The sequence below is a fragment of the Ictalurus punctatus genome, chromosome 16, assembly GCF_001660625.3.
Source record: "Ictalurus punctatus breed USDA103 chromosome 16, Coco_2.0, whole genome shotgun sequence".
NCBI lineage: Eukaryota > Metazoa > Chordata > Actinopteri > Siluriformes > Ictaluridae > Ictalurus > Ictalurus punctatus.
Window position 1 is genome coordinate 16,732,826 of NC_030431.2, and position 26,034 is coordinate 16,758,859.

The 26,034-nt window shown below is 36.7% G+C and overlaps 3 protein-coding genes across 3 annotated transcripts in view; 2 read left to right on the forward strand and 1 right to left on the reverse strand.

Annotated features, from left to right (window-relative positions):
* Nucleotides 1–1,855, forward strand: part of mtus2a (microtubule associated tumor suppressor candidate 2a) — a 40,409-nt gene extending 38,554 nt beyond the window's left edge. The window contains exon 16 of the mRNA XM_053687062.1: nucleotides 492–1,855. Coding sequence (XP_053543037.1) covers nucleotides 492–840 — 349 coding nt within the window. The 3' untranslated portion in view covers nucleotides 841–1,855. The remainder of the gene's footprint in view (nucleotides 1–491) is intronic.
* Nucleotides 1,856–7,381: 5,526 nt separating this feature from the next.
* Nucleotides 7,382–13,204, forward strand: LOC108277282 (solute carrier family 46 member 3). Its single transcript, XM_047160883.2, has 6 exons — nucleotides 7,382–7,582; nucleotides 8,270–8,956; nucleotides 9,671–9,917; nucleotides 11,138–11,221; nucleotides 12,458–12,614; nucleotides 13,015–13,204. Exons 1-6 carry the CDS (start codon nucleotides 7,397–7,399, stop codon nucleotides 13,124–13,126), a joined length of 1,473 nt encoding a protein of 490 aa, XP_047016839.2. The 5' UTR covers nucleotides 7,382–7,396; the 3' UTR covers nucleotides 13,127–13,204.
* On the reverse strand, nucleotides 12,858–24,288 carry stoml3b (stomatin (EPB72)-like 3b). The gene is made up of 7 exons (XM_017489877.3): nucleotides 24,141–24,288; nucleotides 21,002–21,105; nucleotides 20,396–20,468; nucleotides 18,560–18,642; nucleotides 14,573–14,776; nucleotides 14,283–14,417; nucleotides 12,858–14,007 (listed from the first exon to the last, which is right to left on the reverse strand). Exons 1-7 carry the CDS (start codon nucleotides 24,187–24,189, stop codon nucleotides 13,819–13,821), a joined length of 837 nt encoding a protein of 278 aa, XP_017345366.1. The 5' UTR covers nucleotides 24,190–24,288; the 3' UTR covers nucleotides 12,858–13,818.
* Nucleotides 24,289–26,034: the final 1,746 nt, after the last annotated feature.

The following is a 26,034-nucleotide window of genomic DNA, read 5'->3' on the forward strand; positions in this document are numbered from 1 at the left end:
TAGGCTGAGTCGGATATCTAAAGTGTCAGTAGTGTGAATATGTATGTGATTGTGCCCTGTGATGGATTGGCACCTTGTCCAGGGTGTACTCTTGTGTCCGATGCTCCCTGGGATAGGCTCCAGGTTCTCTGTGACCCAGTAAGATAAGTGGTATAGAAAATGGTTGGATGGATGGATGGATGGATGGATGGAGCCCTAAAAGTTTGAAGTTAATAACCTTCATAACACAACTGTGGATAAATTGTGTATTTTCGAATTTAAATGGCTGACTTAAACTGCTAACTCTGAACATGGTTTTTAGTACTCCATGTTCAGCAAAACTGTTACTTTGTGAAGGCTGAAATCTTCTGGTCGAAGAAGTAGAAGTAATATAGTAATATCAGTATAATAGTAATATAGTTAGCTGAGAGAAGGAACAGCATGTGCAGTGATGAAGTGCACTCTGAAATATTGTGTTTGCGTGTGACCGTGGTGTGTCATACCTATCATAGGCAGCTTTCTGAGGAGAATGCTAACCTTCAGGAGAACGTGGAGAGGGAGTCCAATGAGAAGAAGCGTCTGAGCCGTAACAACGAAGAGCTGCTGTGGCTTCTGCAGACGAGTCCCCATCTCTCTCCCTCCTCCTCCCCCAGCCACAGGGTCTTCTTCCCAGTGTTTGACAATCCCCCCTACCCTGGCTCTCCCAGCCCTGGAACTCCTACACACTCATATTCCCCTGGACCCTGCACTCCTGCACATAAAGTGGGTTCTCCCAGCCCAGGTACTCCGACTCACAGAACCTCGCCAGCAGCCAGGAGCTCCCCAGCACGAGTCCCCAATGCCAACACATTACCCAGATAAGCGCTTTGAAAACAATGAATAAGTCAGCTCTTATATATACTTCCTGTTTCATCACTCTTTCCTGTATTTCAGTCTTTCCAAAGTGCTATCATTGTGTGATGTTTAAGATTATTGTTGCCCATTGATTTTGGTGAGAGAGAAAAAAACAGAGTATGTGTCCACATTTGACCGAAATAAGTGTCCGGACAGAGATTCTGCTGTAAGATTGTGTCCATACTTCTGAATGTCAGACTAAAAATCTTTTTGATATGTCAACTACAATTGTTAAATCAGTGTAACTGTATCTCTATGAGCAGTGATTGTTCTATAGTACTCTATTTGCATTTAAATCCTACAGCCTGCTAATACTAAGGCAGGACACAGAGGGGCCACACACGACATTATACTACAGACGAAGCCTTTTGTATACCACCCAGACTTTCTCAGCCTTCTTAGTGATCAGCACACCAGCAGGTTATCACGTACAGAACAAGAGCATTTTGTACTTTGTCATCTCACACAATATATAATAGTAAACTCTACTGTTTACTGCCTCTGGCAGGCCTTAAAGTCTGGATGCACTGGTGGAAGAAAAGATGGAGCCACATGGGTCAAACTCAAGGGCCTGTGCGCTAAAAATACCTTACTGCCTTATTTAATTAGGCCTGTGCGAACTTCCAAAAAAATAAATTTGAATCAGCCCATAGTAAATTACTACACATTTTCACACCAGATCAGTATGACCTAGACTTTACACCAAACATGTTGCATAAGTGTATAGCAATCATACGTTCAATCCACACCACACGCTTCTGTTCACACCACTGACATGACAGCCTGCTTAATTTTTGCATAGTAAGCTAGTGTCTAAATATCTGTGAAACATTAGGAATAGGGACAACCATTCTTGGGCCATTTGTATAAGATTTACATATCTGTGTTTATTCTGATTTCCCATAAGTATCACTATTGTACTGTACTTGCTCTGCAACTAAATGTTTCACAATCATGACATCATTAAACAGTATAATTTTAAGTTGTACTGTTTATACTGTATAAGTTATAAGTGATAACTTTAACAGAAGTGAAGTTTTAAGGTCTTAATAGAGATAGCACCTAAAACAAACACAACTGGGTGTGTGGGCTCACTTGGTGACTTAAAAAGTCAAGACTTAACAAGTCTTGGTGGATTTAACACTGTTTAAAAATTCTGCTGCTGCATAATGAAGCACATCTAAAAATCTTCAGAAACATATCAGGTGCTAGGTGGCCTTCAATATAATGATTGGCTTCAAACACTACAATGCATCACCCAGTGTAGCAACCTCCAGAAAAAGGAGTTGAAGGAAAGAAGTGAAGATAATGATAGTGATAGCTACTTTAACGATAGCGTGGTATGAATCAATACATTTTTTGTCACCATTACAGTATGAAACCAAAATAAATATGGTAAGCTGACTTAGTTTCGTATTCAGATTAGAGAACAAATGCACTTATGATACTACATTTAAAAAACATAACCGCCTTAGATTTTTGCCCTTCAAGGGCTCACAAAATTACTGATATGGCCTGTGTAGCTGCACTACATTCTGTAGATCATTCTTTCAAACAGTAATTAGGCATTGAACAACTTTGGACATACATCACCCACTGATCAACCTCTATTGAAACTATACTGTACATGCCTTGTTGATTGAGCAGAGCTGATAATATCTGTTTTGGGAACTACTGAAATAAAGTCAATGGTTAATCACAGTTAATAAAAAATTTTTTTAATAACTTTGAAATTTCAGAAACTTTTGTTAAAATTACAAACTGCACCTTTATACATCTCAGACATGAGAAGACGTAGGATTTTTTTTTATGTATCCATACATATCAGATAGACGGTCAGATGTTCATTAAGATCCCCGCTGTCAGAATGAATATTAGTATCATGCAAATTATTTGTCATCATGCAAATTTGCACTCAAATTAAACATTTTTTGTGTAACACTCAAAATATGATTGTTTTACCCTAGTTGTATCCAGGTCTTTATATTGGTCTGCCAAAGGTCTCTGAAACCACACTCTAGCCAATCTTCAACTTAAATTGAGAGGTGTAAAAACATTGCAACTGGTTGCAGGTGGTTTGCGAAATACCCAATAAGCTAATTTTTAAACACAGCACTTGCTCTGGTCTTCCAGTCTTGTCTGTAATGGCTGCTGCTCAGGGTCATGTCCCTCAAGTCGCCATGTACACATCTACTCAACTTTCTTACAGGCTCAATAAAAGTTCTGTCTCTCAGTATATGGTACACACACCACACAACAGACAGCTAGTGTATAAAGATACTACAGGAATTTCTCCATGTACTAAAGGTTGCTTTAAAATTGTCATTTTAATAGTAATATTTGTAGGTTGTTGCAATGGAAATTTTGTTATGTGCATGTATTGTAAAAGCCTTCCAGGCTTCTTTTTTGTGAAACTTGGGATTGTAGTAAATATAGATACTAGGACTCTGGTCCAAAAGCTTCCATATACATAAGACTAGGAATGAACTACACCTCAGTAGGTAGCCAAAATCACTTTTTATATGTGTACTGCTGTTTTACCAATGAGACAGTAAACTTGTTGTTCTCCACTGACAGAACAGTCAATTGAGAATGACAGACTGATAAGAAATTGTTTTATTGTAATGTTGACTAATTGAAGCTGTTTTATGTGTATTTATAATAACCCTTATTATTAACTGTGTAGAGTAGCATTACTTATTGACATTATTCTCTCTGTATAAATAAACTAGAAGGGAATGTAGCCTAAAAATGTCTTAAAATGCCATTGTACTTTAACTTTCAGGGATTTTTTTAGACAGTTGAGTTTTTTTTTCTGATAATGAAATAGCATGTTTCATTAGATTTAGAAATACACCCAGAATGTTTTTAGTGCTAATTGACTGACCAGTGTCCTAGTCAATTATTTATAGCAATAAAATTCCACCTGAAGAAATCAGTGATACATTAATTAATGAATAATTTATGCAGACTGAGCAAATAAAGTACCCAGACTGAACAAAATATTTCACAGTGGGATTTGTTAAAAAAAATATTGTATTTCAGAACAGAACATTAGGTGAGAAGAAAAATAGATTCATCTACTCATTTTTGATAACTCACCCCACACAATTTTTAAAACTGAAAATTTTCTAGCTCCAGCGTTTGATCATATTTTTTCCTGTTTGAAAGGTATACCAATTTCCGATATCAATTTTGATACTGCTCTTAAAGAAAATTGTCAGATGTTTACTTGTACTTTTTCTATAATATCAATTCCTGATGGTGCTTTTCATGGCTTAATTCAAGAACAGCTAACAAGAATAAAAAGCTGTTCTCTGTTTGCTCTCTTAAATACTGTGGAGAGTACTTTTGATTTCTGGACATATTGATTTGTTAATAAGCACACTCTTGTAGGAATGAGAATGTTATTGGGTAGAGACTATTTTTTTACCTTATATGGAAATATTTTTGATTGTATTTGTTTTGAGTTTTAAATCATTGTACAACTGTGTGTTGTATTGTTGCTTGACTTGTTCATTTTCAATTTTTATTTATTTATTTTTTTTACAATTTTTTTTATAATGTTCTGTCAGTGACATCTCTGTTGTCCTCAATCTCTGTTGTTGAAATTCTTTTCTTAAAAAAGTCCTCTGTTTTTGCTAACATAACCCAGTTATCACAAACGGTGAAAAGGTTACATCAAACATGCACAAGAGGACCTATAAATTAGCCATAATTTTTACAAGTAGCTTTCAGAAGATATTTCAGAAGACAGTTAAGTAAATTCTTTTATAAACATTTGATTTAAACTTGAATATAATGTAATTTTTCTTATACAACAGCTATTATATCAGCATACAGTATGGATTATTACAAATAAATATTTCTACACTTCAAGAACAATTTAATCTAATACACATTGGATTAATGTGCCTTCATTTACTGAACCACAGCAAAAAGAGAGGAGGTTTTAAACAGTGATATTACTGCAGGTTTTTTTTATTATTATTTTTCATAAGGATCAGTGCTGGATTAAGTTTATTTTAATAGCTCATTTGTTTTCAATATGTAACAAGGATGATCGTTTAGAGATTGTGTTCTGCTTCTTATATCTTAAGTCCCTCCAGAACCTGAACAACCTCTTTTAATTCCCAAATCAGAATGTTTTTAGAGATCACTACATATTTCAATAAGAAGTTACTAAATTCCTATTTATAACTGGAAATAAATGAATGGTTCAAAATATCGGTATTGAACAAAGAAACATTTCTACCTTTGAACCCACCAAGCTGTGATGTGAAATATAAAAATATTACCAATATTACCCAAAGAATCCCTCTGAGAACATCCTGATTTGCACTTTAATAACACCTTACTGTTGTCTGGCATTTGAGCTTCACCTAGACAGAACTTTGTAATACTAATGTTACATCATATTCTGTATAGTCATAAATGTTAGAAATATACGATCAAAAGACCAAAACTGAATGCTGAAATATTATAATATTTTAACCCCTTAAACTCTAGGACACGTTGTTTCTGTACAAACTTACATTCCTTGTCTTTCATATTCATTTTACTGTACTGTAGTTACTGAATAATTCATAGTAGTTACTGAAACAATATACTTTAAGATATGTAACTGATTAATAAGCCAAGAGTTTAAGGGGTTAATTACCTCATTTTCTGAGAACTACTGACAACTCTGTGCTAATGCATGAAGGGTAAAAAGAAAAAAAAAATGTATCAGTGTCTGAAGCTTTTCTACAGAACTGAATCTCAAATCTCACTAACAACAAAAACATCACTGCACACAGACTACAGGTTTGTGTAAAATCTCACTATCATCGTTTTCTTCCATTCTGCTTCCTTCTTGTGGTGAGTGGAATTTACAGCCACTTGTGTACATAATATTTATTGTGTCATAGGAATCAGCAGTGCATGTTTGTCTACGCAGATCATCTCTCTTCTGTGTATGTGCTTTTTTAAATCTTTCTTTTGTGATAGTAAACACTGTAACTGTATCTGTAACTGTAGCTTAGTTACTAGTAATCTTAAGGAATGGAAAGTATTTATATCTAAAAACATTTGTATGCACTTTGGGGGGGGGGGGGGCAGATATTAAATAAAATATTACAGTAGTAAAAAAAATTGGAGTGTGTTTATAGTGCAAGAAGCACAAACGTGTGCTGTTCGTTTCTTTTTATTTAGGTATCCTCTTAACATAAAGAACAACATATACAAAGAATAGCAATTCAGTGAAAAGAGCTTTAGAAAATTTACATTAGTGGAAAAATAAGAATTACATACGGCATTAAAATTATAACCAGTACAATATTCTACAATATTAAAATGTATTGTACTGTATCTTTCCTGTCTCATACTAAAATGATAACAACTGAAATGTGATAACTGAAATGCTTTTTAATTTAATTTCTTTAAGAGCTCAGAAAGTTGACAGATGTTTCTAAAGAAAATGAACCTTTCTGAAGGAAATATATAACAGTTCTTAGAATGTTAATTAGTAACTAACTACATTTATTTATCTCTCTGTTATGGACAGGAACAGTTTGGCTACAGTTTATCAATAAGTGGCAATGATTTAACATTTCAGTGTGTAAGAGCAACTCCTTTGCCAGACATTTCCCTTGATGTGTTCTTGCATCCATTCCTCACATCCTCAGGGGAAGGAGATAAGATGTGAGGAAAGAAAACAAACAACGAAACCAAGGATGTAGAGAAATAAGAAATGAGATGCACCACATGACAACTACATGAAAAAAATTCTTCACAAATCTTAACATAAGCCTTCCGTAAATCACCTTTCAGCGTTACTTTATAAAAAATTTATGCAAGGATTATGAATGTGTAATGAGCTCTCAGTGTAGTTAGCCACCTTTTATTCACCCTTTACGCTGTTTTATTTTGTAAGCCGGCATATCTAATTTCACCCTCACTACTGATCACACACACACACACACACACACACACACACACACACACACACACACACACACACACACACAGGAGTATTTCTTTGGGGATTACTTTCCTCTGCAAACAAGCGTCAGATCAGGTGTTTGCTTCTCTTTGCTTTCGGTGCTCACCTTTTTTTAAAGAGACCATCATCACAGGAATAAGAGATAGGAATGTAACACACACAGGTTCTGGATTGCATATTAATTAAATAAGGAGGGAATGTGTATGATAAAGAGGTAATTGAACAGAGGGAATGAGTGGAAATACATCGCATTCTAATTTCATCAGGTAAGAATCACATCACTGGTATGTTTTCATAATGTTCTTATGGTGTGTATTATTGTCAGATAAAGCTTTTTTTAACTGTATCAATCTAATTTCCTATATTCCTATATGAAGTGAGAAGATTTAGACACATTTTCTCAATTAAGATAATTAAATTTTAGCAAACATTTGTAGGTAGTTGAATATGTAACGGAGACTCCATAGATTATTTTTTTTTTTTTTTAAATATTCTGCTACTTGTCACTCCACAGTACCAGACTGCAGAACAGGAGGTGAGATGGGGTGTGTGACTGTGATCGAGCCTGTGGTGGGTCTGCATGCCTTTGCCATGTTTATGACCTACCCGCTACTACAGCAGTATATCTACAGGAGGCTGTGGGAACAGTTGAGTGGTTCTCCATTTCCTGTTAGTATAAACCAGTCTCACTGCTCCAACAACTACACAGATCTGAGTATTCATCAGGTAGGATTCACACTAAGCCCTTAGGCTTTCCTTGTCCTCTAAGATCATAGTTATAAAGTTCACTTTGTCACTTTGGAAACTTTTTTTATATATGGGTAAACGATTAACAGGATTTGTACTGTTATACAGTATGGCAACAGTACATATATATATATATATATATATATATATATATATATATATATACAGCACAGTACGAAAATTTCAGAACAAGAAAGTTTTTGCCATTTAATCTAATCTTTAAAATCAGTTAAAAACAAACAAACAAGGACAATGTGGTTGGACTTCATTTCAATTTTTTTTTAAAAAAAGGTAAGAACAATAACCCAACCGTAATCCTGTATTTTTATACAACTAAGAGTGCATACTGTTAAGAATTTGCAAGAGTGACACCATGTGGATTCATATTTATATACATATATATAGTCCATATTATGTTTTTCCCATTTTCAGCATTTTTATCTTTAACCTATGCCAAGCACTCAAATCCAGTTATTCTCTGAATATCTGTTCCAGAGTAATTACTCTATATTAAATATTATGTGCTCTTATGTTATTCAAAAATACAAGGCCAAGGTTACCCCATTTATGCAAAGCCATTGTACACTGGCTCTTTTTGTGTCGTAATTATTGGTCATTTGATCTCTTTGCAGACTCAGCTAATACAATGCACTTGGTTGTGTGCAGGCTGTGCAGAGGGAAACTTCTCACTTCCTCATCCAGACTGAGCTGTCCTTTCTCTTTCCCAGCCTGGTCTCCTCGCTGTTTCTGGTGTCATACAGTGACTCCCATGGCCGCAAGGTGGCCATGGTTCCCCCTTTGCTGGGCAGTCTTCTCTTCACACTCACTTACTTCATAGTGAGCAAGTACTCGCTCAGCCTCAGCTACCTTCTGGGTGCTGCTTTCTTTGCTGGGCTTTTTGGGGGTACAAGCACTCTGATTGGAGGCTGTTTCTCCTATGTGGCTGACTGCTGTGGTGAAGACCTGGCTGAGAATAGAAAAAGAGAGAAGACTGTTCGAATGGCCCGTCTAGACATGGTCCTAGGTGTGTTGTCTGGTTTAGGCTCCCTTTGCACTGGGTTCTATATTCAAGCTGCTGGCTTCAGCTGGCCATTCCTCTCAATATCCATACTTCATTTGTTGAACCTGATTTATGTACTGGGGATCCTGAAGGAGCCTCAGGGTCCTTCGGTACAAAATCTGACCACTAACAAGAGCTCTTCCAGCAACAGGGCAGATGCAGAGGCTTGTCATCTAGCTAGGCCTCCTGTCATAACCAGGCACTTTCATGGTGTCTACCTGCTTTTTGCAGCTTCTACAAGGAGACGAAATGCAGTGCTGCTGCTCATCCTGAGTGCCTTTGTCTTCTACAAGGTGATCAAAAATATAATCAAGTAATCTAAAGCTTAGTTTGGATTTCATGTTAGATACACAATTGACTAAACCCCTAATATAATTCACATAGAGTTTCAAACTATGACTTTTATACAACAAAATAGTTTAAATAGTGTAAAATTAAACAAATATCATCCAATCAATTATACTGTGTGTGGCATCAAAATTAAAATGTGGGGAAGTTAAATGAGTAAATGTCGTGTAGAGAATATTGAAACAACTTTCTAAAATATTTTTATTGTTGGTTAAGCTCCTAATTGCTTCCATCTGCATAAATCTCACATTCATACAGTTTAATGATCTTTAGTTACTGCCTCATTGTGTAAATCCAAGGGTAACACACAAAAATAGTAAAGCAGTGTTTTATTTGTATCCTGAAAAATGTTATACCAGATTTAAAAATAGGATTAATTTAGTACTTAATCTCACTGTTGTCATTATTAATAATTATTGTAGCATTACTTTGTTGTTTTATTGTATATATATATATATATATATATATATATATATATATATATATATATATATATATATATATATATATATATATATATATTTGTTGTCTATATTGTTTTATACTTATTTTTTCTTCTTCTTCTTCTTGTTTGTGGTGTTTTCTTCACACACATTTTTAAACATACAGAAGTTGCTGTAAATAGAGTTACTGCCATTATTACTGTTATTATTCCTCAGATGTCCAAATTAGGTGCCATGTCCATCTTTCTCCTGTATGAGCTGAATCCTCCGCTGTGTTGGAGTGAGGTGTTCATTGGCTATGGATCTGCTCTTGACACTCTGATCTACCTGAGCAGTTATGTTGGTGTGTCCCTGCTGTCACGATGGCTGTCTGATGCTCACATCACCCTGCTTGGATTATTGAGTGTGGCCACTGGCTTCTTCATGACCACCTTTGCCAAGACCACACTGCTTATGTTTCTGGGTGAGTAAAAGACACTAGTGAGATAGAGAATGTGGAGATGGATGGATGGATGGATGGACAGATGGACCTCATTAAAAAATCTCATTTGATGCTCAGCAGTAACGTTGATGCACACACCTGTCATATATCAAGAAGGTAACTCTGGACTTCAGATTCCATCAGCCACTGCACTGTACTACAATATGTAACATGACCACCTGCACCTGAATCATGTTTCTGTTAACAAGCACACTTATATATAGCCATTGTTTGCACTGCTTCTCTGTCTTACGTTTGTCTTAGACTACCGTTGCCTATGTCACCGTGTGTTGGTCCTTTTAGTTTATGTTTAGTCCTTGTCACAGTGGTTTGCATCAGTCATAGTATCTTTTGTGTTTTGTTGGTTTATTTAATAAAAACGTTTAAAATATGCGATTGCTTTCACAGCTACCTTTGAAACGTGACAACACCAAACTTATTTTTTTCTTCTGTTGCCTCTGGTGGCATAGGCTTACTGCACCAGAAGAGCTACCTGTACTACTGTTCTGTTTTGTTTGTTTGTTTTTCTGAAACTACCAAGCATAAAGCAGCTGTCATTTTAAGACTATACCCAGCAAACTCAGGTTTGCTAATATTAGCATTTAGTTGCCTTTTGGTTATGTTTTCAAGAACCATTTCATGACTGATTAACAAAGTGAGTGCTGTTCCCAAAATATTCTCTTGGTCTCATTTGCATAGAAATCACATGAGATAGGCCACTGTTTAGAATATTTTACCAATCAAAAGGGAATGTAGATCAATAAATATTATGTATTAAAGAAATGATTGTGTAATAAAAAATTTCAGTGATTTTGTTTCAATATAAAATAAAATCTGGGTGGGCTTGCATACTCTCTGGGAACCAATTTAATTGGTTCAATTTAACTGGTTAATTGGGTAGCCCTTTTCAGGTCACATGCCTAATATTTGTTTTCCTGTTGCATTGGGAATTAGTGCAGGCAAACTCGTCATTGCTTCATACTACCCTATTCATTATTTTTACATTATTTTTTTAAATGGCATATCTAAAAACATCATCATAAGGGAGCCACAAATTTTCTTAATTCGGGCCCTGATGAGTAAGGTCAAATACATAAACTATTAATTAAACAAACAGGTGTATACAACAAAATACTGCATAACAGCACGAGTAACACAGGAAGTTTGCAGCAGTAATGCAGTAATGTGTTGTTGGCTTGCAGTGCGACTTCTGCTACTCCTCTCCATCATGCCTGCTCCTGTGATGCGCTCCATGATGTCCAAAATGGTACTGAGCTCTGAACAAGGTAAGAGAGTTTTGCATGGTCTCCAAGCTCCTGGGTTTCTTTCAGGTTATCCAATTTCCTCCCACTGTCTAAAAGCATGCAGGTAGGCAGATTGGCTATGCTAATTTGCCTTTAGGAGTGAGTGAGTGTGTGCATGATGTCCTACGATAGACTGGTGTCCCATCATACATGGATTCTTCTGCCTTGTGCCCAGTGTTGCAGGATTTGGCCTTGGATCCACCACAATCAAGATAAAGTAATTGATGATGATTGAATGCATGAATGAATGAATGAAAATTTAAATATCTTCAAATTATCCTATTCAATAATACAATAAATCTTTACAGTATTTTATGCAGTAAGTCAATACACAATAACTTATTAAAATAGAATATGTTTATTACCCAAAAATTTTTCACACCATTTATTCAAGTGCATGTTTCGCTGTTCACTGGATTGGGATTTATTATTATTATTATTATTATTATTATTATTATTATTATTATTATTATTATTATTATTTTATAAGTGATTATGTTGTTATTAATATCAGATTTACCCAATATTGGGAAAAACCTTATATAATAGTTTGGCTTTAATATGAGCCAGTGTGTACCTTCTTCAATGGCTAGAAGAAATTTGTCATTTTGAGAATGGTCAATAAATATCACATTGAAACTAACAGAATTCCAAGAAACAAGGAAAGCGAAGGAGATGTTTATAAGTTTATAACATAACATTACATTTGAGAAAATAGGACTTACAGTGATATATAATTCAATATGCAGATTTTAATATGCCTGTAACCTGTAGAATGATATAGGAAAATTTGTTTTCATATAAAGTACTGACATAAAGTATTTGTCATTATGTTTACATACTGTGAAAATATAAAAGATATAGATGAAAAATATATATTTTTAAAACTGAAAAATGACAGTTACAAGCAAATTGACCATGTTTGCTTGTGGTGTCTGGCCTCAATCACTTAATGACACTTGTAATTAGCTTGACCTTGGAACTCAATGTGAGAAAAAGTCCAATAAGGTAAGATAACAATAAGATAATAAGATCAGTATTGATTCATAACACTCAGTAAGATGTAATTCATCTCAGCACTGAGACTGTTGTACAGGATAGACTTTGTCAGCTCCATCCGTTCTTTCATTTCAGCACTGATCAGTTAAGGACAGAAATCTGCTGCTTTACCAGATGGTCATTTGTGTATTTCTTCCTCTCCCTCCACCACATCTATAGGTGCTGTGTTTGCATGTATGGCTTTTGTGGAAATGTTGAGTTTTGGGGTGGCATTCCCAGTGTTCAGTAGCATCTATGCTGCTACCATTTCCTGGTTCTCTGGGTTCACGTTCCTTCTAGCTGCTAGTCTTACCTTAATACCAGCATTACTGATTGGGTGAGTTAACAAATCAAAGGTGCATTAAGCTTTTATTAAGACTGCAGTATTACTGCATGCCTTCTAGACAAAAACAATGTTATTTAACATGCAATGTTTTTGCTTACGCAACAGTGCTGTTGAATTCTTGAATCTGATTGCTCAGTAGATGTTAGTAATTTTTCTCTAACTGCAGCTAACAATAGTGCCAGTTTTTATTAATGCACTGTTTCTAAGGCTAATAATAAACAGATGAAAAATGTGTTATTTAACAAAGAAAATTTATTATTGTATTATTACATTATTATACATTCTAATAATCATCATTCCTCATCATGTTTTTTTCTTTCCACATTAAATATACCATATGAAAGTCATCAGCGTTCTATGTACCAAATGTTCCTCTAATTATATTCTTCAGTGTTGTGCTCTGGCTGCGACTGGACATGGAGGAGGAGTCCAAAATGCTGACTACTGAAGATGATGGTGACAACAGCACAGGCTCTGAGATAACTAACTACCATAACTACTGAGACCCAGTTACTCACATTGTATAGCACTTAGTGACATAAGCACAGCATTAATGATGGTAAAATTCTGTATGTTTTAGGGTGTTTTAGACCTTGATTCTGAAACTGTGAAAACCCTAACCCTAATATTGATGGACAGCGTCACTGAATGTTTTGAATGAAATTCATTCTTGGGCCCTTTCATATATTCTATTACTGTATCAAGGTATTCAATTAGCTAAAAAATAATTTTTAAAAACATAATATAAATATGATATTTTTATATATATTAAAATATATACTAATTATTATAATTTTTTAAACATTGATATATCATATTATCATAATTCAGTATAATATACAGTAAATCTATTACCTACAGATATATCCTCACATTAATATTGTAAGAATATCTTAAGAAGTATAAGAATTCTTTTGTTTGTTTAATAGATGAATATGAGAAGATAAATCAGAATTTCAGCTTTCATTTCCTGATATATATGTCTAAATGTATTCAATGTATAGCAAAAACAGTAGTTTTTGTTTCTCTTTGAGGATCAAAAACACTACACATATACAGTCCTGCAAAGACTAAGTCCTGCAAACACTGAAGTTCAAAGTAATACATAATCCTGTTAAGCAATACATATCAATCAATACAAAACGTAAACATTCATATTTGTGAGCGACCATCTGGAGTCGGTCAATATCGGAATTCACTTTTTTATGAATTGACCCAAGATGTCTATGGGCAGTGGGAAGACGATGGTGGAGTTCTTTTCAGCAGCGATGGTGCTGAGTGTCTGCAGGTAACGTAGCTGTAGGGCAGAGGGAGATTCAGCGATCACCAGAGAGGCCTCTTTCAGAGCACGTGAAGCGTTCATCTCTCCCTCTGCTGCAATCACCTGTACAAAAAAAAGACAGTTTAAAATTTCAGAAAAATACATTCAAATAAGTTTGAGGATTACAGAGCAAAAAGATTGATCAGTGAGGATTACTCCAGACTGTACTATTGTACTTCATATTTGTAGTGAAATATAAACTACTGCCTCCATTTCATTTACTTTTGTGGTTTGTTTTAAGGGTAAATATCCCATCATAATATTACAGGACCAAAATGAATGCAAGTCAAAATAACTAGAGCACATTCGATATATTCTTGCAGGTCAAAGACTCTGACCTTAGCTCTAGCCTCGCGGGCTGCCTCAGCCTCTGCTGCCATGGCCCTCTGAAGCTGATGAGGCAGCTTCACATCCTTTATCTCCACACGCTCAACCTTAATGCCCCAAGAGTCTGTGGCCTCATCCAAAGTCATCTGCAGAAAGTGTGTAGGTTGCATTAGGTGTGGTAAGAAAAGTGTGAATGAAGATATAAGAAATTAGAAAATTATTCCCTGCCACACTAAATGGATGAATAGATAGATGTCTATTAGGAGCCTATTGTTGAATGTACTTGTGTCTTTTTTCTCACCTGCATGCTGTGAGAGATACTCTCCCGGTCTGACAGAACCTCAGCTAGGTTCTTGGTGCCTAGAACGTTCCTCAGGGTAGTCTGGGCAAGCAGGCGTGTCGCGTAATCAGCATTGCTGACATTTGCCACAGAGGCGATGGGATCACTCACCCGGAAATACACCACTCCGTCCACACTTACTGTCACCGAGTCCTTTGTCAGAATCTATGAAGAAGAGGGTTGATGAGTAACATGAAAGTAGCATGAAAATAAATGTATTTTATTTAACCTGTATTGTATGCCTAGGGGATATTATAAGGGGTGAAAAGGGTGCATTGAGCCCTTAAAGTTAGGATCACTAGTGGGATTTACACAAATAAATGTGACGTTGCATTTTATGGCATGACAGCCAATTAAACAAAACTTTTTAAGCATATACTGAATAAAACAGTTTGCATATAATTCTAAAGATGCAAACATTGCTCAAAATGTTTGCCATGTATATTAAACTGCTATTTAACATTTAATATTTAGTACTCTGATAATCCTAACTCTAACCATAACCTCTAAACCACACCCACACAACTTGCACAACCTGAAACACAAGGAGTTCTCTCCAACTCCCTTTTATTTTGCCTTGTCTTTGCCCCAGATAGGAGAAGCTGGATCAGGTCCCACGCTAGCCTATGAACTTTTTGCTCTGCAGTCTCACAAAATTATTCTTGCTTTCTATTGTTCTTGTACATATTTGGCCATATTTTTATTACAGTAGACTGATGTTGCCTGAATGATATCTTGATGCTCTTGTCTGTGTAATAATGCCGTGCCAGTGCCTTTGATGTTTTTATCTTTAAAAAGACAATATAGAAGTGGTGTCATGAAGTATAACCTAGGCTATCTATCTGCCCACTTGCACACCCTAGTGTAAATATAGTGTTAAATCATCTACAGTGTTGCTTGACAGTTTGTGAACCATTTAGAATTTTCTTTATATCTGCATAAATACATCATCAGATTTTACAAAAAGTACAAAAAGCAGACAAATAGATCCCAATTAAACAAATAAGAAAAATATTAGACTTGGTCATTTATTTATTTATTGAGGAAATTGATCCGATATTACATACAGTGCATCTGGAAAGTATTCACAGCGCTTCACTTTTTCCACATTTTGTTATGTTACAGCCTTAATCCAAAATGGATTAAATTCATTATTTTCCTCAAAATTTTACAAACAATACCCCATAATGACAACGTGAAAGAAGTTTGTTTGAAATCTTTGCAAATTCATTAAAAATAAAAAACAAAAAAAGCACATGTATATAAGTATTCACAGCCTTTGCCATGACACTCAAAATTGAGCTCAGGTGCATCCTGTTTCCACTGATCATCCTTGAGATGTTTCTACAACTCGACTGGAGTCCACCTGTAGTAAATTCAGTTGATTGGACATGATTTGGAAAGGCACACACCTGCCTATATAAGGCCCCACAGTTAACAATGCATGTCAGAGCACAAACCAAGCCATGAAGTCCAAGGAATTGTCTGTAGACCTCCAAGACAGGATTGTATCGAGGTACAGATCTGGGGAAGGGTACAGAAACATTTCTGCAGCATTGTAGGTCCCAATGAACACAGTAGCCTCCAGAATGGAAGAAGTTTGGAACCACCAAGACTCTTCTTAGAGCTGGCAGCCTGGCCAAACTGAGCGATCGGGGCAGAAGGGCCTTAGTCAGGGAGGTGACCAAAAACCCGATGGTCACTCTGACAGAGCTCCAGCATGTCTCTGTGGAGAGAGGAGAACCTTCCAGAAGAACAACCATCTCTGCAGCACTCCACCAATCAGGCCTGTATGGTAGAGTGGCCAGACAGAAGCCACTCCTCAGTAAAAGGCACATGGCAGCCTGCCTGGAGTTTGCCAAAAGACACCTGAAGGACTCTCAGACCATGAGAAAGAAAATTTCTCTGTTCTGATGGCTTGAATGGCAAGCGTCATGTCTGGAGGAAACCAGGCACCACTCATCACCTGGCCAATACCATCCCTACAGTGAAGCATGTTTTTGGCAGCATCATGCTGTGGGGATGTGTGGCAGGAATTGGGTGAGTAGTCAGGATTGAGGGAAAGATGAATGCAGCAATGTACAGAGACATCAGTGATAAAATCCTGCTCCAGAGCGCTCTGGACCTCAGACTGGGGTGAAGGTTCATCTTCCAACAGGACAATGACCCTAAGCACACAGCGAAGGTAACAAAAGAGTGGCTACAGGACAACTCTGTGAATGTTCTTGAGTGGCCCAGCCAGAGCCCAGACTTGAACCCTATTGAACATCTCTGGAGAGATCTGAAATGGCCGTGCAACGACGCTCCCCATCCAACCTGATGGAGCTTGAGAGGTCCTGCAAAGAACAATGGGAGAAACTGCCCAAAAATAGGTGTGCCAAGCTTGTAGCATCATACTCAAAAAGACTTGAGGCTGTAATTGGTGCCAAAGGTGCTTCAAAAAGTATTGAGCAAAGGCTGTGAATACTTATGTACATGTGCTTTTTTTGTTTTTTATTTTTAATAAATTTGCAAAGATTTCAAACAAACTTCTTTCACGTTGTCATTATGGGGTATTGTTTATAGAATTTTGAGGAAAATAATGAATTTAATCCATTTTGGAATAAGGCTGTAACATAACAAAATGTGGAAAAAGTGAAGCACTGTGAATACTTTCCGGATGCACTGTATATGTGAGTGGCAAAAGTATGAGAACCTCTACGATTAGCAGTAAATTTGAAGGTGAAATTAGAGTCAGTTGTTTTCAATCAATGCAATGATAATCAGGTGTGAGTGAGCACATTGTTTTATTTAAAGAACAGGGATCTATCAAAGTCTGATCTTCACAACACATGTTTGTGGAGGTGTATCATTGCATGAACAAAGGAGATTTCTGAGGACCTCAGAAAAAGATTGTTGATGCTCATCAGGCTGGAAAAGTTTACAAAACCATCTCTAAAGAGTTTGGACTCCAACAATCCACAGTCATACAGATTGTGTACAAATGGAGGAAATTCTAGACCATTGTTTCCCTCCCCAGGAGTGGTCGAACAACAAAGTCCACTCCAAAACCAAGACGTGTAATATTCCATGAAGTCACAAAGAAACACAGGGTAATTTCTAAACTAAAGGGCAGACTAAACTCACATTGGCTAATGATAATATCCATGAGTCCACTATCAGGAGAACACTGAGCAACAATAGTCTGCATGGCAGGGTTACAAGGAGAAAGCCACTGCTCTCCTAAAAGAGCACTGCTGCCCTTCTGCAGTGTGCTAAAGATCACGTGGACAAGCTAGAAGGCTATTGGAAAAATGTTTTGTGGAATAATGAGACCAAATTAGAACTTTTTGGTTTAAATGAGAAGTGTTATGTTTAGAGAAAGGAAAGCACTACATTCCAGCATTAGAACCTTATCCCATTTGTGAAACATGGTGGTGGTAGTATCATGGTTTGGGTCTGTTTTGCTGCAGCTGGACCAGGATGGCTTGCCATCATTGATGGAATAATGAATTCTGAATTATACCACTGAATTCTAAACGTAAATGTCAGGACATCTGTCCATGAGCTGAATCTCAAGAGAAAGTGGGTCATGCAACAGTTGCTGACAAGTTTAGTGGCAGTTATTTCTGCACAATGGGGTCACACCAGATACTGAAAGCAAAGGTTCACATACTTTTGCCACTCACAGATATGCAATATTGAATCATTTTCCTCAATAAAAAAATGACCAAGTATAATATTTTTGTCTCATTTGTTTAATTTGGTTCTTTTTATCTACTTTTAAGACTTGTGTGAAAAACTAATGATTGTTTTAGATCATATTTATGCTGAAATGTAGAAAATTCTAAAGGGTTCACAAACATTCAAGCACCACTGTAATGTTAAACGATTATACAGTATGTACAGTATTGTATACTGAATGTGCTTTTGTCCTATGCTCATGATTGGATCCTCAGTCTAACCTACCTCTTGAGGAGGAATGTCGAATGATACTGTTCTCATATCCACCTTTATAAAGCTGTCAGTGCAGGGAATGACGAAGAAGATACCTAGAAGTGGCAGGGAAAAAGCAGGAGTTCATTACTTAGTCTTTTTTTATTGAACATTTATATTAATATTAACAGTTAGACTGCTAATATACATAAGGGTGGCAAATTAACCACAGTTGTCCTTATTGGTTAGCTTGGTTTAGGTTGAACTTATCCCCTTAGCGTGAAGGGTAACTCAAATCAATACAAATGTCACAATTTCTCCTCGAGCTAGCACTGCAGTATTGCAGCGTGCTCAGAAACCCGAAGCATGAACTCATTGCGTGAGCTCGAAGCGCGAGCCCCATGCACAAGCTCTTAGCAAACGCACTTCAGCGACATTGACTTTGTTTATTGTGGACGTGTGCTTTTGTTATGGTTTATGTCCTGTCAACCAGGTTCTGTTCACGCCTGAAGTCAATGTCACGACCAACCAAGTTATGCTCACGCCATAGTCTGTTAACACGACCAATCAAGATCTCCTCATGCCTGAAACTGACGTCACGACCAACTAAGTTCTGCTCATGCCCGAGTCTGCTGACATGGACAACTAAGTTCTGCTCACGCCCGAGTCTGCTGACACAGACAACCAAGTTCTGCTCACGCCCAAGTCTGCTGACATGGACAACCAAGTTCTGCTCACGCCCAGGTCTGCTGACACGAACAACCAAGTTCTGCTCAGTCGATGGAGGAGGATGCTTTGCTTCCTGCTCCTCTGAGGACGTTTCTCTGCCTTCCTGCTCAGCTGAGGATACTGCTCAGCATCCCTGCTCAGCTGAGGACACCACTCAGTCTCTCGGTTTAGCTGAAGACATTTTGCCCAGAGGGCCAGGACCTCCAGGGGACGTTAGTGTGTTCTGGCACTCCCTTCGGGAGCTAGCGCTGTAGTATTGCAGTGTGATCGGAAACCCGAAGTGCAAGCTCATAGTGCGAGCTCTTAGCAAACGCATGCTTTTGGGTCTTCAGTGACATTGACTTTGTTTATTTTGGACATGTGCTTTTGTTATGGTTTATGTCCTGTCTCCACCCCTGTATTGTCATCGGTTGTTTTCTGTATGTGTACTATCATTGTTTTTAGCTGTCTTGTGCTTCACCCCGATTACATTTGTCATTTTAAACCCCTCGAGTCTCTTTGCACTTCGTGTAGTATTGAGTGTTAGCACCGTACCAAGCATTAGTACCCTGTTCCTCATTTAGTTTCATGTTCTTTGACATTGTTTCTCATTCTTGGTTCTAGACTTTCCCAGTTTATGACTGATTGCCATTTGCCTGACCCATTGCCTGTTTCTTGCCTCGCCATTGTCTCCTGTTTTGGAATTGTCTGCCAGTCTCTCTCTAAATAAACTCTTATCTGCACTTGCATCCATCCTAACCTTCACTATGTGGATTACGTGACAACAAAGTTATTCTGATCACTTTTTGCCTATGATGAGACATTTCTGTTCTAATGGGAGTGGTGTCTTCCATGATAACAATGTAAATAATAATGTAAATTATATGTTATGGCCTCCGCAGTCATGAAATCTCAACCCAGTTGAACATGTATAGGAGATTTTGGAGTGACACTTTATGTTGTGTTGGATTTTTTTTTTTTCAACTTAAATTTGTCACCGGTCTATAAATGTTGTGTCACTGGAAATACACTTTGGAGAGCTCTCTATTCAGACATTCTGTAACAGCTTCAACTAAATATGCTAGCCAAACATTGAAAGACATGTAATCCTGGAAAAGAAGTAATAAATATTGTAATAGTTGAAATAGTAGACTGGCTTACCCGGTCCCTTTGGCTTCCTAGCTGTGATGCGGCCAAGTCTGAATATTACAGCTCGTTCATATTCTTGAACAATCTATATGAGAGTAATAGAACATTACTGTCTTTTTTTATTATGCTTGGAAATGATGATCTTACATATTACAGCAGGTTAACAAATTCCATTTGCCTCCACAGTATTGAAATGAAATGAAAACTAATAAATGAAATACTCACTGTGTTTGTTGCTAAATAAAAAGATTTAATATTTTAAAGGTCACACAATCGTGTATCTATGGATACATGACTTGTGCAGCTTAAGAACCATCTGTCTTTTGTGTGTTGAAATCTTTATAGGGTTTCTCAAGGTGCAGGATGCCAAAGAGATTTTACCTGTGCAACTTTATATTTGTTAAAAAGCAACAAGAGTTTCTAGAGTTTATATGAAATATGCATATAAACATTCTTTCATACAGTAAATATTATATAGTCAATAATTTTGACACATACTTTTAGAAGAAAATAAATTATATATATATATATATATATATATATATATATATATATATATATATATATATATATATATATATAATTTCCACGTTTCATTAAAAATGTGTGTTTTTGTACCTTGAGGCTAAAAAAAATTGTAAATGGGAATATTAGCAACGTGAAGAAAGTAGACAGGGTAACAAGGATCCATTCACAGGCACCAAGGCCCCGTTTATTCTCATCTGTAACCACAAGAATGAGAGAGACAGACAGAGAGACAGAGAGGGAGAGACAGAGACAGACAAACAGACAGACAGATTAATTCAGTGTCTGTTACATTCAAACTATTTTCATCTCTATAGAATAGTTCAATAGCGTGCACCTATTATGCTTTTTAAACGTGCCTAATTTGGTTTAAAGGTCTCATGCAATAGGTTAACATACATCCAAGGTCAAAAAAACACTTTGATTTTCTCATAATTTACATCACAGCATTTTTTCCCCAGTGTCACAAAGGTCTCGCTCAAGGATCCGTTCACTCTAAACTCCTCCTTTCAGAGAGACTACTCTGCTCTGATTGGTCAGATGTCCCAGTCTGATGTGATTGGTCTACAGCTTACAGCGCGTGTCAGAAAGGAAACGCCCACTACCATATCCAAGTTTACCATATACGTAATAATGTCAGTTTTACCATACGAATTTGAGCCTGAGTCCTATAGTGATACATCGGAAGCACGATGAGAACAAGACGTTGCTCAGTGGTAAGTTTATATGTAGTTTGGCAATAATGTGAGTTAGTCAGTTAGCAGAGGCTAACAGCTAACAGGTTAACAGCTATGCACTGGCTGTACACATATACAACACAAAACACTCGGTAGAATACATATACATAAATAATTAATCCTATTTACAGGTTGTGGTCCAGAGGCGCAAGATGTTCCAAATAAAGTGGTTACGGCCCCATCTTTTATGAATAATCGTTTCGCAAATCCTGCGTTGACTTCAGCTAGATTTGAGAAGCAGTTGTTAAAATGATGGGAACGCAAACGAAACTCGGAGTTGAACTGCTGTGGTATCATTTTAAAATGAATTCTAACCACTGACGCTTTACATCTTCATGCTTTGGGAGTCCATGCAAAGTGGTTTTGCTTTTACAGTGCAGAAAACAACTTCTTCTAGACATACAAACTAAATCTTTCAGGACGCAACCTCAACTGTAGTGTTTGAGGGCAGGTCAAAGTACACGTAGTTCATGAGCAGCCAATGAAGACCAAAGGCGGGGTTTTTGTTACAAACTTATGTAGGTTTGTACAGGTTTGTATATATATGTATGTCTGTCTTGCCTACAGTCAAGCATGGTGGTGGGAGTGTCATGGTCTGGGGCTGTATGAGTGCTGCCGGCACTGGGGAGCTACAGTTCATTGAGGGAACCATGAATGCCAACATGTACTGTGACATACTGAAGCAGAGCATGATCCCTTCCCTTCGGAGACTGGGCAGCAGGCCAGTATTCCAGCATGATAACAGCCCCAAACACACCTCCAAGATGACCACTGCATTGCTAAAGAAGCTGAGGGTGAAGGTGATGGTCTAAACCCTATTGAGCATCTGTGGGGAATTCTCAAATGGAAGGTGGAGGAGCACAAGGTCTCTAACATCCACCAGCTCCATGATGTCGTCATGGAGGAGTGGAAGAGGACTCCAGTGGCAACCTGTGAAGCTCTGGTGAATTCCATGCCCAAGAGGGTTAAGGCAGTGGTGGAAAATAATAGTGGCCACACAAAATATTGACAATTTGGGCCCAATTTGGACATTTTCACTTAGGGGTGTACTCACTTTTGTTGCCAGTGGTTTAGACATTAATAGCTGTGTGTTGAGTTATTTTCAGGGGACAGCAAATTTACACTGTTATACAAGCTGTACACTCACTACTTTACATTGTAGCAAAGTGTCATTTCTTCAGTGTTGTCACATGAAAAGATATAATCAAATATTTACAAAAATGTTAGGGGTGTATTCACTTTTGTGAGATACTGTACATACATATATACATATACATACATACATACATACATACATATAGATAGATAGATAGATAGATAGATAGATAGATAGATAGATAGATATACTTGGAGTTTTATTTCTAAAAGGTCTTATTAAGATATTTTATTTATGTTCTGTATATTAATAGTCTTTTGCTCTAAATATCACATCACATCCTTATCTTTCCAAGGTCTTAGTTTCCAGTTAGAGTGCTATTTCCTTTCATTGTGCTCTTTTTTTTATTAAACGTGTTAACAGGGCGACATAAGAGGGTGCATAGGCCATGTGTGCGTGTGTGGTTTTAAAGTTGAACAATGAATGATAGCCTAGAAAGAACACTGTTTGCTCAGTATACAGTAAAATCATAAATGGTCTAAAGATCACTGGTGTGGTTTTTAGATGTCTAACCCTTTCCTGTGTAGTGTGTGCTCTACAGGTAAAGTTTCCAACCCAATAGTCAACACCGCTCACATTTATTTGTTTAGTTAAACATTTTCCCCTGTAGTTAGATTTTAGTTCCATCAACTTTGTACATTATCTTATCAAGACTGAGTGGAGGGAAATAATTCATTTAGTCCCTTCCATATGTTTAATAGTATAGTATAAATTAATAGTATAGTATAAATTATGAAAACAAATACTTTTAAGCACAAAAAATGTGAGGTAAGAACAAATACCTCACAAATACATACTATACATGATCATGAGTAATTAAAAATGTAAATTAGTTGCACTGCTTTGTGTTTTTTACGCAAACAGATTCATAAAAACATATATAAGTGCAGTCCTAAAGCAGCATTTTAGTAAGTTTTCTCTTACTCTATAACTACTTCTCATTATCTCTGTGCTAGTTTATATGTTGATTTGTGTGTGCAGGTGCAATGGAACTGTCTCTCCTGAACTGTAAATACAGACATGTGACTTGTGTCCTCAGATATACTCATCACAACCACAGCAATAACACTCCTGAAGTGTAAATAAAGATTTGTGACTTGTGTCCTTAGATAAAAAATATATAAACTTTGCTCTCCCAGGTGTAGGGAGCGATGGGTGGGGAGCAGGTGCCTAAGCTAGATAAACATGCCATGATTAAAGAGTTTAGACTAAATGAGCATATTATCATGAATACAGTGCATTCTTTCATGCTTAATGTAAAAAGAAAAAAAGCTTGTTAAATTAGATATTAAAAGAGAAAGAGTGATACTGTGGAATAGAAAATTTGATATTGACTTACTAATTAAGTCTTGTTTGCTTGCATTTCCTCTCTCTATTTGACCCTCCATGTCTATACAGCAAGGTAGAGGTTTGTATGAGTAGAGCTGTCTGGGACTCTGAGAGGAGTGGTTTTTGCTTTAAAACACTACGGGCTGCAGAGGTGTGGCTTTATGGAGGAAGTGCCATTACGAAATATCAGATGGACAATTTGCCTCGTGACTTGATGTGTTTTTACTTGAAAGGCTCTAATGCCTCCACGAATATGAATGTAGTCTCTCATTTGATTAGAATTGCTAAATTATTTATGTTAATTGTCCATCCATTACTCAGACATTAAATCTAGTATTTCTGCCTCCCTCTACTTCTTTGTGCTTCCCAAAATCTGGTGAGCAGCAGGGTGTGTATTGTTTACTGGATCAGACACTAATACATACATCAAATCATAGAATGTAAGGAAAATAAGGAAAATATTCCATTTCTACTTTATACAATAAATATATATTTTTTATATTAACTAATAAATAGTTTATGCTTTAAATCCAACCTTTCAAATAATGTGTAGCCTAGCTAAACACAGAAATCACTCAGTTTGTACTTAGTGTGTGCACTAAATGGCCAGAAATATGTGGACACCTGACCATCACACCCATTTGTGGGTTTTCACCAAACTGTTGCGGTACCCAAAAAGTTGGAAGCACACAATTGTCTAGAATGTCTTTGTATGCTGTAGCATTAAGATTTCTCTTCATTGGAATCTAACATGTTCTAGCATGACAAAGCCACTGTGCACAAATCAAAGTCCATGCATGACATGGTTTGCCAAGGTTGGAGTGGAAGAAATTGAGAGGTCTGAACAGAGCCCTGACTGCAACCTCACTTAACATCTTTGGGATTAATTAAAACACCTACAACTACACGCCAGGGCTCCTCACCCAATATCTGTGCCGACTTCATTTACGCTCTTGTGGCTGAATGGGCAAATCAACAAAATGTTCCAAAATCAATGGAAAGTATTCTCAGAAAAATGGAGGCTGCTATAGCAGGAACTGGGGAGAAAACAGGTGTCATAGTCAGGTGTCCACATACTTTTTGGCACATAATGTATTTTCTCACACACACACACTTACACTTGATATAGCAGAGTGGCTTATTCTTCGGTACATACTTAGTCCTTTGTTCTCTTCTGTGTGTTTAAAGTGTTTTTGAGACTTGCTGACTTGAGATCCTTCATGTTTCCTTACATTTCCTTGTGTTTCTTTACAGTCCCCTGCATAAGTATTAACTCCCTTGAACTTTGAAATTTGTTGTAGTGGAACAGCACAATGTGGGGAAACGTACCCTTGAACTGAAATACATTTTTACCATTTGATTTACATGACATGTCTAATATTTGAAAGTGCAATGTGTTTTTTTTGTCACACAAATGTTAATTAAACAAAAAAGCATACAATTATTGACTGCATGCATATTTATTAACTTAGGGGGTACCACGGTTGTGAATACTTACACAATCACAATTTTTTTGTTTATTTGTAAATAATTTTACAAACTATGTTGATTTTCCCTAATTTCATGATTATGGGCTATTTTAGGTAGATTGTGACATATAATCCATATAAGTCAGTTTCATAATCAGGTTGTAACAGTCGAAAATATGGAAATGTTCAAGAGGGGTAAATACTTATGTATGGCACTGGTATGTCAGAGACGTGATATGACATATGTTGAAAAATCTCACAGAGTAGGGTCTCATTACACATTAAAATGATTAAAACAATTCTTTCCAGAATATTTTATGTTAATATTTATACATTAAAGGATAACCTACTTGGATGTACCAACATTTAATTTCTGAGTCTCCTGTGCTGAGCCAAATGTACACTTAGCAGCTAAGCCATGACATGACCAAATGG